A 15538-nucleotide genomic window follows, 5' to 3' on the forward strand; every position below is an offset into this window, starting at 1 on the left:
TGAGAAAGACACACCCCCACCCAAAAAAAGCAAAACCCAGACAGGCTCATATAGAGAAATACAGTCCTTCAGAAAGTCTGGACTCAAGCTGTGTAGGGTTTTCCAAGTCATAACCAACACTTTGAATTGTGCCTGGAAACTGACCAATAACCAGCAGAGCTATTGTGACAAGGAGTTCCTGTTCTCCCAGTAACCAGCAACTTGGCCATTGTTTCTTGGCCCCACTGAAGTCTCTGAGCACTTTCCAAAGGTAGTCATGTAGAGTGTGTTACTGTAATCCAAATGGGATGTAAATAAGGCATGCATAGGATGACACGTAAGACTTAATTGTTTTTCATATTGTATTTTTCCATTGTTGTAAGCCACCCTGGGACCTCATGGTGAAAGGTGGGTAGGAAATCAGGAGGAGGAGGAGGAGGAGATGATTCTGCAGAGCCTGGAGTAGGTGCTAAATTTGGGGAAAATGCAGATATGTTTATTAATGCTAGCAAAATTTAAATGCATCCCCACCATGACACAGACATAGGGATATTGATTTACCAAGGGTATGGATAAGAAAATAAGGACTCCACTTATTCAATTGGAGCAGGGGTCATCTCATCCAAGGAAACAACTCCAGTTTTGCAAGAATGCTAGATTTCCATCCAGAATCCTATTGTGTTTATTATACTTCAAGTTTAGACTGGGCATGCTAACCCTTTTATCATCTTCAGAGCAGGATGCCTTCAACTTCCATGACTCTTAAGTATTATTTGTATTTACCTCAATTCTAAGGGATGCTAATTCTACGGTTTTCTGACTGTCCTGGGCCTCCAAGGGAAAGAAGAAGAAGAAGAAGAACAGGGCCCATCTCTAGGGAAATTAGTAAAATAAGCCTTACAAGGCAGGAGTGAGTAAGCACTTAGAAGCTGCAAACCTGCCTGCCTAGATGCCTCAAGGCCAAAGCATCCAGAGCTTCAAACGGGCTTGGCAAAGCTGTTTTCCAGAGCTTCACTCTCCCCTGGGAAGCAGTTACAGGCACTGGGAGAGAGAAAAAATGAGACGATTGCATTTCAGAAGTTTGTCATTATACTGGGAGAATGAGGATCGAAAGTCTCCTAAAGCAGCAGCAAAATGACTGCAGTTCAGGCATTCAGAGGGCGCACATTCAACAATGGCAGGATGGTGACTGCATTGCAGTGTTGGTATTGCACTCAAAAAAGTTTCAATAAAATAATATTAAAATATGGCAATCCCATGAAGCAGCAAATAGGGAAGGTTGGCTGTCAAAACCCAGCTCTGACTGAGGCCACGTTCACACCATACTGATAATGAGTTGGGGGGACATCTGGGTGGAATCCTGGCTCCCCTTCCAGAACCTGCAATCCTATATAGAATGCATAAGGGAAAGCTTACCAAAACACTTCCTTTGTCAAGGTAATTGCTTTGGCTGGCTAGTTAAGGACTGTGGTTTACAAGTCCAAAGAGGCTCCCATAGAAACAAATGGGTGGGCCTTTCCTTATCTCTGCATCAGGCTGGTCTGGAGAAGAACAATATCCAGAGTTATATGTATGCATGAGTTGGAATATAGAGACACAAAGACTGTTTGTTTTGTGCTGGACTTTGGGACCCCCCCCCCCACCTTTGGAAACTAATGAAGAAGCAAGATCTGTTGGGGTGTTAATGCTGGGAGCTCCTCCAACCTATGCTCAGATTGTATATATGGCCCATGCCTGAGACTTCAGAGAGCTACTGTCAATCAGAGTAGGCAGTGCTGGGTTAGTCTGGCAAATAGCCTGACCAGGTTTAAGAATGTAAAGTGAGCCTCCTTGATTAGGTCAGTAGCCCATCTGGTCCAGCATCCTTTTCTCACAGTAGCCACTGGAAGCTTCCTACATCCTGTGTTTAAAGCCCCACATTTAAACCAATTCCCCTCTCTCCTTATCAGGAAGTTTGTTCTTCAAAGCAGGCACATATCCAACCCTTGTGTAAACATCCCCTGACAGCCCTAATTTAATACTCCAGCCTTCTTTGACCCATTAGTATTCCTCAGCAGTGCTATTTCTTATGGTATTCCTAGAAGCTATAGCAATGAAGGAATGCTTACAAGGCTAAAAGGAGATCCCAAAGTCTTACTGGGTTATATACACAAGGCCTTTGCAGCTTCTCTGACTTGCCGAGAGTTGCACTGGTGTTTTTGCAAGATGAGATTCCGCTTTTACACTTCGCCCCAGTGGAAATGGCAGCAGAGAAGGTCAGGCAAAAGCTGCCAACTCATAATAAAGCTGTTTGATCCAAATCCTGGCCTAACAGAAAGCTATATGCACATCCAACACAGACCAAAACAAAAACAAAAAACCTGTCGTGGTGGGGAGCCTGCAGCCAAATGGGCTTGTTCCATCAGTGGAAAATAAGCAACATATGAGTGGGAAAGAGTCCCGACAGCTTTGGAAGCTGCAAAGAGGGACAGGGTGGGTTAATGCTTCAGAACACACACTGTATGCCTTGTGTAGAGTTGAGCCTGGTGCGGGGGGTCTCAAGTATTCCAGAATTCATAGAGGGAACTTGCTGCTATGTTTAATAAATGAAGGATTCATAGGACAACAGGGGGAAATACGAATTTAAAAAAAAAATTCATTCAGCTGGCAATTTCCCATTAATTGCCTCTGCTTCTGTTAATTACAGGGGTGAGCAAAAGCTGCAGTGTAAGCCAGTAGTGGCTCTGGCTAACACTCAATTGAAGTTTAAGGCATGCAATTGCACAACTGCAGCTATGATACCAGAGGTGATGGCTGCTTAATGAATCTACAACAAACTTTCCTAACCTGGAACCCTCCAGGAGTTGTAGGGCTGCAACTCCTATCATCCCCAGTTAGGCCATACAGACTGGAGCTGATGTAAGCAGTAGTCCAAAACTTTTCAATGGCATCAGATTGGGGAAGGCCTATCTAGCAGTTTAATTTGGTGTCAGAGAACCTCTGACCCTCCAAAGCTACTGGACTGCAACTCCCATCACCCCTGATAATTGACCACGTTGCTGGGGCGGATGGGAATTAAAGTCCAAGAACATCTGGTGAGCTAGAGGTCTCTCACCCCTATTTTAAGTTGTTGGCATCTGTCCGTTTCCAGAGACAATGGAGTGTGCCTCCAGGGGTGAAGTCAAACCTCTGTGTTAGCAGCACCTAAGTGACCTCCCCAGGGAGTAAGTCTGGGCAGCCCCTCTCAGCCTCGTTGATGTGGTCCAAAGGAAAGGAAAAAAACTTGTTTGGCACCAGCTTGGCTGTTTTTGTTAAGTTGTGGGTGAACATAACAGACGACACAGCAATTCTTCAAACAGCTCTTGTTTATTCACAGGCCAGGACAGAACTGAACTGGTGGGTTTAGTCAGCCTGCTTATATAGAGCTCCAGTACAACGTAACTGTAACAATTTTCTAAAATTATCCAATCACTGAACGTCACTTTCAATCCCTTATTTGCATAACTATCTACAGTATCCCCCTGCTGGCCCAGGGAGAGAACTTCAGTACATAACAGTTTTAAGTCATGCCATTCAATTTCAAGGGTGCACTTTTCATTTTGATCTTCAGGGGAGGCCCTACTTCCAATTCCCTTCAGTGTCTAAAGGTAAGTCAATTTTTATCAGAAGCAGGGCCTTTTCTGTTGTGGCACACCGGAGATCTCAAAGGAACACACCAAAGTGCCTCTGCATGCCTTGCGGAGGGGTAGGAAACAGCTTCAGTCTTCCAGCAATGGAGACAAATGAAGGCCTGGGCAGGTGGGGTGGGTGTCACGTGCACTGCACATTGCATGTGTGACATCACACAAACGCAACAGCACCCGCCCCCCAAATTTTGGATGCAGCTCAGCACCTCTGCTTCCAGGTCTAGCCTGCCTCTGCCCACCAGGCATTGGTTCCTTTTAGGCAGGAAGAAATACTAAGGGCAGGAAGAAATACTAATCCCAACTCCCTTTCTACAAGTATTAGCACATCATAGGATCCACCTAGAGGGAACTGTGGCAGCTCTGCACCACTCCAGTAACATTAATTGGTACCTAGGTACATCCACCTCAAGCCATGTTTCATCATGTCAGCAAAGACCACTGACAACAATATCAGGAATGTAAAATATATGTCCTCACCATCAATCTCCCTACCTTTGTATGTGCTAGCAAGACATACTCAGAATGTGCTTTCAAAATCTGATCTATGTTTTCATAGTGCAGACCATGATCACAACCACACATTGCATGTGTGTTACCATCTGCAATGATAGGCCTAACTGTCCGTCATGTTCCCCATGAAAGCATATGGAAGTATGTTAAAGTTTAAGCACTGTACTGCACATATAAATTATTTTTGTGGCATCCTATGCACAACTGACTTAACGGTATATCATCTTGTGCACCCATTTGACTTTTCTTTCCTCCAGATCCAGAAACAGCATTTCAAACCAGCTGCCTGTTCAAGATGCTTCTCCATAATAGCAAAGGACAATGTTTATTTTTTGCTTTCACATCAGAAATGGAAAGCAACAACTACGTACAGAGTCCATAGTCAGAAAGGTCATTTGCCAAGGTTCTTGTTTTCATTCCTTGGGGGGGGGGGGGCAAAATTAAAGGACATTTCTGTATCAATTATTCATTTCCACCTCACCACAGGAAAACCTATCTCACTGAAAACGATTAATGATCAAATACTGCACTAGACTGGTATGAACAAGAGATCAAGTTGAGTGAGTAACTCAGAGTTCAACCCTTAAAGTTATTTTGACATGACTTCTGTATGGAATGTGATTCTCTCCCCCCCCCCCAATCTTTTCCTCTTTTACAGCTGTGACCCATCCCTCTGTTTGAATCTTATCACTGGTTTTCATGCTGTGCAGGGAGCCCTCTTCTGGAGAAATATGAAAAAGTTGGTGGTTTCTGTGTTTTCTATAATTCACTATGTATTTAAAAAATAAGCTTTCCGAGTAGATCATGCGTATGAGACTTTTTCCTTTGCAATTACAGCTCAAGTTATTGTTTCCACTGGAGTGCAATTACAGCTCAAGGTATTGTTTCCACCTTTTTCAGCCATGGGCCGGTCCACCGTTCCTCAGACCATGTGGTGGGCCTAACTGTATTTTGAAAAAAAGAATGAACAAATTCCTATGCCCCACAAATAACTCAGACATGCATTTTAAATAAAAGCACACATTCTACCCATGTAAATACACCAGGCAGGCCCCACAAATAACCCAGAGATGCATTTTAAATAAAAGGACACATTCTACTATTGTAGAAACACACTGATTCCTGGACCAACTGCAGGCCAGATTGAAAAGGCGATTGGGCCGCATCCAGCCCCTGGGCCTTAGGTTGCCTGCCACTGTCATAGAGCTCCATAAGGCACACATTAGCTAAACAATTATGCCTATTATTTCTAGCCCATCTTAGCAAATGAGCACTCCATGCCCAACTTCATCATGTGGGGGGGGGGGGAATGCTATAAAAGCATGAAGCCAATGGCTGGATAAGGTGAACTTTTATAAAGAGTAGGACCTGGACACCCCCCTTCCAGTGTCAATTCTAAACAACCTCAACAGTCTGTATACCTTTCTCCCTCCTTTTAGAAATCAGCAGAGATATATGTAGGACCTTTAATTCCACTCTTTCCAGCACAGCTCTATGCTTAAAAGCTCCATGTCCAAGTGGGGTTTTTTTTTTTTTTTTTAGCATTAAGCCAGAGCAAACTTCAAGTTCTCAGTGGATTGCCATTTGCTCCGATTGAGCTTTAAAGAGTGTGTTTTCATGGGGAAAGCTCTGGTGCAAAAAAAAGGGGGGGGTTGCTAAGACACAAATCTTTAAAGTGCAGACCATGCCTCGAAAGAGCGGTGGAAAGATAAGGGTGGATAAGCCCAAAGTTCATTTGGTCTCAAATTTTAAAACAAATGCACAGATCCCAGACTTCACAAACTTCTACGCAGAGCAGAATGTAAGTATCAATACGTTTGCACACATGCACTGCCAGTTATGTGCAATGCAGAAGTAGTATATTTCAGGGACAAAATGTATTGCAAAGAAAGTGCTTACAAACACGTGCATTTTAAATATGAATATTTCAGCTGTTTAAAAGAATTCACAGAAAATGGGACACAGTGAATTTAGCATTAAAGGTATGTGAAAATGAATTAGACTGGTCTGTCTATTTCTATAAATAGAGAAGTGGCCAGCCATAGCCATCTAGCCTACCACTTGATATTGGCTTTGGAATGCTCTCCATTGTGACACTTCTCTGTTCCATTGGTACTGGGAAGATGGCAGGAATTTCTGTACACTGATCATACTGCAGAAAGATGTGCAGGCTCTATGTGTATGAAAACTACACCATTTTGCATGTTTCATGAAGTCAGAGAAGAGACTGGAGTAGCTCCAGCATGCACAGAACGCTGCCTGCAGTTGAGAGTCCTCCTCTGTGCACCAGAAAGACGGGACCCCTGTTAGGGTGTGCAATCCATAGTAAATACCAATGGGACATAGAGCTTAATGGAGTGCCCCCCCCCACCACTCTTTGTTATAATAGGCACCAGGCACAGCTATGGCCCATTTACGTAACATAGAGAAATTGCTTTAGGGCAGGAGTGGAGAACCATGTCCTTCCAGATGTTGCTAGGTTACAACCCCATCATCCCTCACAATGTGGCCATGCTGGCTGAGACTGATGGGGGTTGGAGTTCCACACCCTATCCCCATTTTAGAAACTTACATGTGGTGGTTCCCACCAGTGATGATCTGGTCATGTGTTGATGTACTATGGCCAACTTGTGGGAACCAAGATGCACTTTTTCTTCCCATGCATCAGTGGAAATGTATGTAGGAGGAATTCTGCATCTTCCTTCTGGAAAGATGTACACATTCCAGATGTGGCCATAACTCCCTGCTCCTGACACTATTCCAAAATCGCAGAAAGGGGAATTACAGCTCAGGTCCACACACCCAGTCTGCTATTATTACTAAGATATGTAAGAAGACTCTGGCACACATCTGAGCCTCAACTGCCCCCCAGAACAGCAGAGGATTGTCTCACAAAGTTCTGTTGGGAGTTCATGATCTTTGAGTCCCCCCCTTTTTAAAAAATAAATAAATCATTTTCACCTATTGAGTAATTTATGCATGTTTAGATTGTTGATGGGCCTACAACACACTGCTCAGAAGGTACTTTCTCTCCCTAATCACCGTGACCCAAACTTAGATCGTTAACTCAAACCTGAATTATACTCTTCCCTGGAAGGCATTACAGCAACAGATTTGCATTGCTTATAAATCAGTTGATCAAGATCAATGTTGCCCATTTCCACTTGCCGGATATCAAGGAATAATGAGTTGTAGCTGCTGCTGAGGAAGAGAAAAATATCACTGCGCCTATGAGCCTTGCCAGATGGCTGCATGCAGGTAACTTTTCCCATTTTGTACCATTTAGTTCTGCTGCTGCACGGAAGCTGTCCAAGTCAAGCAATCCATCTGAGTAGCCCCTTTAACAGCAGCGTTTTCCTCATCATCTCACCAGCTGTTGCAAGGCTCCTCATCAATGCCTTTTTCTCCCAATATTTCCACCTCAAAAGTGTGGTATTTCAATCAGAGAGTCATTGCTTTCCCAAAGAAGAAGAAGAGTGAATCACCTGTTCCAGTTTGCAAACCTTGCTCCTCTCCATTTCAACTCTGTCACCAGGGTGGAGCACTTTGTACATACCCAGAGTTAATCTTTTCTTCATTTGCTTTGCTCCATGTGTTTTGACATTGAGTTCTGGCACTGAAGCAGCTTCTGAGGACAAGCCCTATCAACTGATACCATCTGATCTTTAACAAAGGACATGTTAGACATGATAGAATGTGGGCCATCTTTTGCATGAGTCATGAAATACAGGTGAGAAGGAGGAGGAGACTGACTTTCACACATTCCAGTCATGCTAATAAAAGAGGACTTGTTAGAGCAGAAAACTAACATTTGAACATACCAGCATGTGACTAGAAACAGGTCAGCTCCTGCAGGATTGTTGTCCCCCCCCCAAAAAAAAAAAGCAGTGCTACACATGTGTGTCTTGAATGCCCTTCTGCTAAAGAGCTCGGGCTTGCATTTGCAACTCACAACATCCCTGTAAAGTCTGTTAAGCTGAGACATAGTCATTTGTCCAAGGGCATTTGAATAGCTTGACAGAGGAGCAGGTTTGGGGATAGACAGATAGATAGATAGATAGATGATAGATAGATGATAGATAGATGATAGATAGATAGATAGATAGATAGATAGATAGATAGATAGATAGATAGATAGATAGACAGTAAGTACCTGATTCCTTGCAAGGAGGGCACAATCATTTGGATTTGAGTCACAACATTTAACTCATCATCCTATTTTCTACCATCCTTTGCTCTTTTCCTTTTCTCCACCTGCCTCCTTCCTCTTCTCCTTTTATATTTCACCTTTTCTTTCTCCTTGACCTCAGGAAGTCTATCTCTGTGTGCCCAACTACAGAAACCTTAAAGGGAAAATCTTCCAAATCATAGTGTGCTGCTACAAACAAAGGGCAGGAGAGACAGCAAGGTGCATCGCACAAGAGGACTGCAGAGCAGATAACTCAAGCAAGTAAGCCAAGTCACACACTGGGGAAAAGGCACATCTGACTCCTTATTTTGTCACCAGTAGCAACATCGCAAATACCACAACCCTCTCACACTCCAAAGTGTATGTATATATTTGCTAGTTGCAACCAGTTAAACCACTGACCAGTTGTTTTGGTTTTCTCTTCACATCCTGTCCCATCCATTTTTATTACATGCACACAGTTCCCCCTCTTCCACACAGCACTTGCACATATTTCAAATGACCTCAGCACATCCAGTTGCCATGTAAATTGCATCCACACCACAGCTCCCTAGATTTTGTTGCTTCAAGACCACTTCAATACATTTCAGTTAGTGAACCATGGCTTTCACATGGTCAATCATAGTTGATTCTCACTTGACACTAGTCAGCCTTAATCAAGCTGTATTAGGAGACAAGAGCCATAACTCTTGCTGTGCTAACACCAGTGTACACAACTAGGAGCCAGATTCACACAACATTGGGACTCTGTAGTAAAGCTAACATTTTTGGTGGAGCTACTGGTAATGGGAGTTACTGCAGCATTGGCCAAGATCCCAGCTTGCTACATGCTAGAAAACTTTTAAACAATGAGTTAATTCAATAAATGGCAGGTCTTGTCCTTAAATCACCACCCAAGCAATCGCCAAGCCCAACGACACCAATTTGTAGTGCCCACGCTCTAAGTTATGAGCATGCATGTGACACTACCCTGCTGCGGTTGAACAGAGGGAACGGTGACTTATTACTTGTTTCTGTACTCTACTAGTATCTTCACAGTTTTGTTTCTAAAATACACATGGAGGTCCCATTTTTCCAGGTTCAATAGAAAAAAAATACAATAAGAGGAGAGAGAAATAGCTGCAACTTATATGCCATAAATAGAGAGTGCTATGGGGCCATATAGCTCAGTGCTGGAGAACATGTTCTGCATGCAAAGGGTCCTAAATCCCATCCCTGGCAACTCCAGCTAAAATGGCCAGGTTGCAGTTGCTAGGACTGACCTCTGCCTGAGACCCTGGAGAGCTGCTGCCAGTCAGAGCAGACAGCAGTGGCTTGGACAGACAAACATTGTGACCTAGTAGAAGGCAGCCAGATTTATGATGTTTTATGAACTTAAGAAGTTGCCTTACAAAGTCACATCATAGCTCAGCATTTTCTACACTGGCTGGCAGCAGCTCCCCAGGTTTCCAGGCAGGAATCCTTCCCAGTCCTATCTTGAGGTTCAAGACCATTGAGGATTGGACCTGGGACCTTCTGCCTGCAGAGTAGATGTTCTACCAGCGAGCTACAGCTGTTCCTCTCATTTGGGAGGCATCGTGCATATTAAGTTGCTCTCGCCTGAGGCATTGGTCTCCCATGCACCCTCAAGGGTTAAAAGCAAAAAAACGAGTCAGTCTCCAAGCCAATAGGGAATTAACTTTTATCACCATGGAGTAACATCCCAGGGATCCAAGAGACAGAGACTTGTAGCTGAATGAGAGATTAAGCTCCCTAAGACAAGCGAGAGGAGAGAGGGGATGAACAAGGGGATGGAGGAGCATCACACCGAATGACAACAAAGGAGCCTTAAACATCACACGCTGCTTCCCAAAATGAAATCCGTATCATATTCACAGAGGGGAAGGCAAGGGAGGAGTGCAGAAGTTGGAGAGCAGCTAGTTCCTCGGCTATTGACTGACAGCAACAGCAGGGCTCCATAGCCTCTTGGCTTTTTAAAGGCTGGGTGTCTATGTCCTTTTTTTTTTTTTTTTTTACCTTTTTGCAAGGGGTGGGATCTTTTACAGTTGAGAAGAGGGCGGGAGGTAAGGCTGCCGAGCTGCTCATTAATACTCGATTTTTACAAATTCACCAAAGCGGTAGGGCAGAGGAGGAGAGGCAGGGGAGATGCCTTATTTTCCCCCTTTTTATTTTTTTAAAAAAATTAATCACGTTTTTCCCCCTTCCTCTTTTCTTTTTAACGAGTGTGGGGAGTAAGGAATGTAATGATCTTGTCCTGGCAGAAGCCATAGGAAGGAGAAGCAAAAAAAAATCAAAGTTGAAGCCTTGAAGGTGATAGAATATCTTGTTGCTGGCACCACGGAACCAGCAATCCGTACTCTCTTTCATGTGAAGGAAATACAATTTGCATGCACACACACGTATTATGTCGCTAATTTCCTCTCACTGGAAAGCACACAGAGGCATTTTTCACATCGGAGAATTGCTTCTCACATCCACACTTCATCGTGCGTATCTGTGTGTTTTTCAAGTCGGCATGCGATCGTTGAGAAATCAAGACACTTCCAGATAGCCAAATGCAAAACATTCCCCCCCCCCAAAAAAAAACCCAGAAAGAAACACAGATAGATAACACACAAACACATAACCCCTAGGACCAGATCAAAGCACCAAATTCCTTACCTGGGACAGGAGGAAAGCCAGGGTAAGTTGAGCCTTGTGCTGCATTTTGCTAGCCTAGAAGATACTGGAGGCTTTTTCATTAATGCACTCAACTGCACTGAGCATATTTTCACTGTGGAACAGCCTTTGAGGAGAGAGAGGAGAGGGAGAGAGAGAGAGAGACTGCCTTGAGAGCCAGCCAACTTCCCAAATAGATCAGCAGCAGCATCACCAAAGCATTGGATAAAGGCTGATGACCAGAACCAATAGCTTTACAAGGATGATTTCTTCACAAATCATCCTCATTTTTGCATAACACCTATCGGGAGCGCACCCCTCGCAAGCAAACACACACACACACACACGAGAGAGAGAGAGAGAGAGAGAGAGAGAGAGAGAGAGAGAGAGAGCGCACCCCAAGAAAGCTCTTACTTCGGTGCGTACAAGTAACAGCTTAAGAAATCACTTCTTCTTTTATGGATTTCTGGAAAGTGGTAATACTTCCCCCCTCACCGGAGAAGGAATAGATTTGCACGATAGGGGAGAATAGCTCCTCAGACCCTGCGTGCCAAAAGAAAGACCTTCTTTATTAAAATGTTAATCAAGGGTGTTTTATTTTCAATAAATCAAAGGAATGACCACCACAGCCTTCAGTTACTCCCAGGCTTTAAAAGACTGACAGAACAGTGCTCTTTCAGGGGCACCAGAAATCCTGATTGCATTTGTTGTTTCCCCCTCCATCTCGCAAATCACAAGGAGGACAGATCAATTCTACTTGACGAAAAAATCCATCATGGGGCAATAGATTTTATTAACTGCTCAGGTTACAGTGGGGCTTTGGCTTTCAAACTCACTGAGCAGTCATCCAGGGGTAAAGTTCTCAAAAGTCCATGTCCTTCCAAAGCAGAAACTTTTTTCCTTGCAGGAAAAAAACCACATGCAGTGTTTAAACATTGCACGATGGGGTGCTCACTGCACTCTGCATGCATTGCCTCCATCATGCTAACAACAACCCTGAGAGGTAGGCTCCTCTCACCACCATATTGCAGGGCAGGAATGACGCAGAAAAAAAAATGTGAACTATCCAACATGCTCACTAATGAGAAGGGAGTTGCCACCACACCTTTAAGAAGACTCAATTTAAAATGGGAAAAGGTTACATTTATTGAAATATAACAACAGCAATGAGGAGGATCTGCATAAACAAATAACTAGACTGAACAAATCAACTGAATCAAAATAGTTTGAGGAGGGTAGTTCCTTATAGGAGGAGAAATCCTTTCTCTTCCTGCTCCTGGACATATAATCAGGAGCCACCTGTGTTCCAGTAGCAAGAATTGAAATGACCTCTTCCTCCTTGTTAACAGGGGCATGGGCTGTGAATCAAACAAGCACACCATGGCCCCACCAGTTCAGTGCTCTCCCTGGCACACTTGCCCAGACCACAGGGCACCCCCAATTTCCCACAAAGCAATACAGCTTAAGGCAACCAAAGAGTACGCCTACCCACAATGCCTCAGGAATTTAACAGAAATTTATCCTGAGTCAATTAGGGGCTCCCCCCAAAACATCTACTCAGACCCTTTTACAGGTGTCTAGCACAGCTCACTCTAAAAGGGAGGAAGGGAGGATGCCATAAAGAAGAGGAGGGAGAGTTTGGGGAGGAACTGACTGATAAATTGATCCATCTTGGCTGGGCGTTGGTCTGAACCCAACAATGGACCACCCCTGGCTCCTCCTGAACTTGGCTCTTTTTGGGTGATTGGGGGCATGGTAATTTGCTCCCACCCTAGAGTGGAAGTAGTATTGACAAGGCATTGATGATCCATGATTCAAGCATTCTTGTAAAAGTTTTAAATTTATTTTCACAAAGCCCCACCCACCCATTGAATTGTGGCCACGACCGTGAGTGAGGTTCAACCCTTTCCCCTTACCTCCCCTGCCCATCCAATATGCTATTTCATACCACAATCATAACCAAGTTTACTTAGAAGAATGCTGTATTTAAAGCAAAGGGGCTTGATCGCAGGTAGGCAGGGTTAGGACTGTTGCTTTAGCTGGGACTTGGGGTGGATGAATCTGTCAATTTCAGTTTCTCATTTTTCCTACCTTAAATTTAAATTAAATTCTTCACATTTCTGTAGCATTTTTTTTAAGTATCATGAAAGTTTGCTAGCATTTTAGTGTGAATTTGTTTGAATATACACATTTCTACAAGCAATTTCCCCTAATACAATGCACTTTTTAATGTTCTTTTCACAGATGTATGCATTTTTGTATTAATTGCTTTTGCCTGGAAAACTGCATTATAGAAGTCAGAGAAGTGCAAATTTTGAAGGATAATTGGGCTTTAGTTTAAAATCAGCTGAATTAGGTACTTTCTCATTAAAATCCAGCCAAATCCAATTTCTCCCCCCCTTCTTAATCAGGAGTTTTTGAATCTGCCACCCTGCTGCATCTTTACTTAGAAGCAAGTTCCCAAGTGTGCATGTTGACTTGCTCCCTTGTAAGCATAAACAGGATCACTGCCTCTGCCACTACATTGCACCAAACACATAATGGCTGTGTCATAATCACAGGCAGGCAAGCTCCAGCAATAAATATATGCCCTTCCAATCAGATGATAGGCCCTCAAATATTTTGTAGCTTTCCTTCCAAAACCACTGGGAGCACCTGCTATGAAAAGCCCCATGAGCTGCTTTGGAGTAGTTGGGTGAAACTGTAATGTACATCTCTCCACACCAGGGGCAACCAACCCTTTTCAGCCAGTGCAGCATTCTCATCTGGGCAACCTATCAGGGAGCCATGTGCAGGGTGGGCGGGGCCAGAGACAAAAGTGGGTGGAACAATGAATGTATTTTTATGTATTTTTTAACACTAAGCCTGTTTCTACACACACTTCTCTCCATCATGGGAAGGATGAGGCATGGTCAGAGTTCAAGGACACTTTCCAGGCAGGCAAAGCACAAAGCAGGGACAGTAAGGGCGGGTGAGAGTGCTGATGGACAGAGAGAGAGGCCCAAAGAGGTGCAAAGCACCATGCTCTGTCCTCAGATGTGGACTCCCACATCCCTCCCATACAATATGCTCTCAGGAGCTTCTGGTGCAGGAGCCAAGAACCCACAGCTGCCCTGTGTGGCAGTTGTGGGATGTAAAACACAGGAGCAGTCATTCCTAGAGTGTACATGTTAGAACATGGGGAGGGATGTCTGTCCGGCAAGCAGGTAAACTTCCTGGAACAGACTTCCTCTGCATGTGACCAGAGGTGGGTGTGGCCTCACCTGTGCAGGTAATGATAAAAGCACAGGGCAGGCAGCCATCTCTCTCTCTGCCATCTTCCTTCGATGAAGCAACATCTAAGAATGCCTTCTTGGCTCTCAGCCAAGAGAGGAGGAAAGGACTATCTTCCTATAAGATAGATTCTATATGTATTTTACCTTTTTAAGTCTATCTGCCTTCTGGGATCATATTGTGAACAGAACGTGAGTAAACTCTTTTATACTTTTATAAAGACTGTGTCGTGTCTTGTATTTTTAGAGGGAACAAAAGGGGAAATTACCAGAGTAATTATTATAGAGGTTCTAGCGAACCTGTGCAGATGTTACCGTTGCGAACTTAAAGGGGAATGTCATAAACTCTGCTGATATTTGGGGAACTTGTTAGCACAAATTGGATTAGGATATAATCTCACAATATATCCTCTCCTGCACCCCTGAACATTCCGACAGCAGTGCGATGGGCACACAAAATGCAGAGTCTACCTAAGCAATAAGCTAAGCATGTCCTGGGGTGACTCCACCCACCAAGCTGGCAACTGGATCTCTTCACCAGGAAGAGCTATAAAGGTTTCCCATTCAAGAAAAGCCTTCCTTTGTTCTCTGGTCTTGACCTCACAGTCTCCAGTCAACAGCTGCCCACAGCCTGACTGACAGGTGCAGCACATCTCAGAACCCTTTTCTTTTAATATATGGGCCCACACACTGTCATGAGCATCATAAAAAGAAGCATTTTGTTAACAGAAGAGGCAGAGGTGCACCTGGGTGTAGTTGGCAGGAGCAGCTGATGTGAAAGACCAGAATAGCCGCAAGCGTTTGGACTTCAGGAATGTCCAGTCAGTGTAACTGCAATTGATAATTCAGTGGTGTTTGTTTGTTATTTGCTCCCATTTGTGAATTACTTCCCATAAAATAATATTGAAGTGGTTTCACAGTAAAAACACTATAAAAAATAATTCTACATAAGACAAACAGTTCAAATACACTCTCAAAGAAGGTGAATCAGCCACTGAGGATGAGTTCCTGGGGTCACTCTGGAGAAGGTGCTCAGGAAGAAAACCGACGGGTTCTTCTCAATGCTCCAAAGGTAAGCATTTAGGAACACTGAAAGCAGTTCAGTGTGCTTCAGTTTCAAGACAATGGAGTGCAAGTTCTATTACGTGCAATGGAAATCCAAGGAAAAACACAACTTTAAGTCATTCTGAAATATGATACTGGAGTACTCCAAATCATTTGTCGATGTAAACGCACAGAATATCGATTTAGCTGAAAGGCAACAT

The 15538-nt window shown here is 43.8% G+C and overlaps 1 protein-coding gene across 1 annotated transcript in view; it reads right to left on the reverse strand.

The window, feature by feature from the left end:
- CDH13 (cadherin 13) overlaps window positions 1–11434 on the reverse strand; it is a 599046-nt gene extending 587612 nt beyond the window's left edge. The window contains exon 1 of the mRNA XM_083752927.1: window positions 11005–11434. Within this exon, the coding sequence (XP_083609053.1) occupies window positions 11005–11049 (45 nt within the window). The 5' untranslated portion in view covers window positions 11050–11434. The remainder of the gene's footprint in view (window positions 1–11004) is intronic.
- Window positions 11435–15538: the final 4104 nt, after the last annotated feature.

This window comes from Podarcis gaigeae, assembly GCF_964106915.1.
Source record: "Podarcis gaigeae genome assembly, chromosome: 8".
Lineage (NCBI taxonomy): Eukaryota > Metazoa > Chordata > Lepidosauria > Squamata > Lacertidae > Podarcis > Podarcis gaigeae.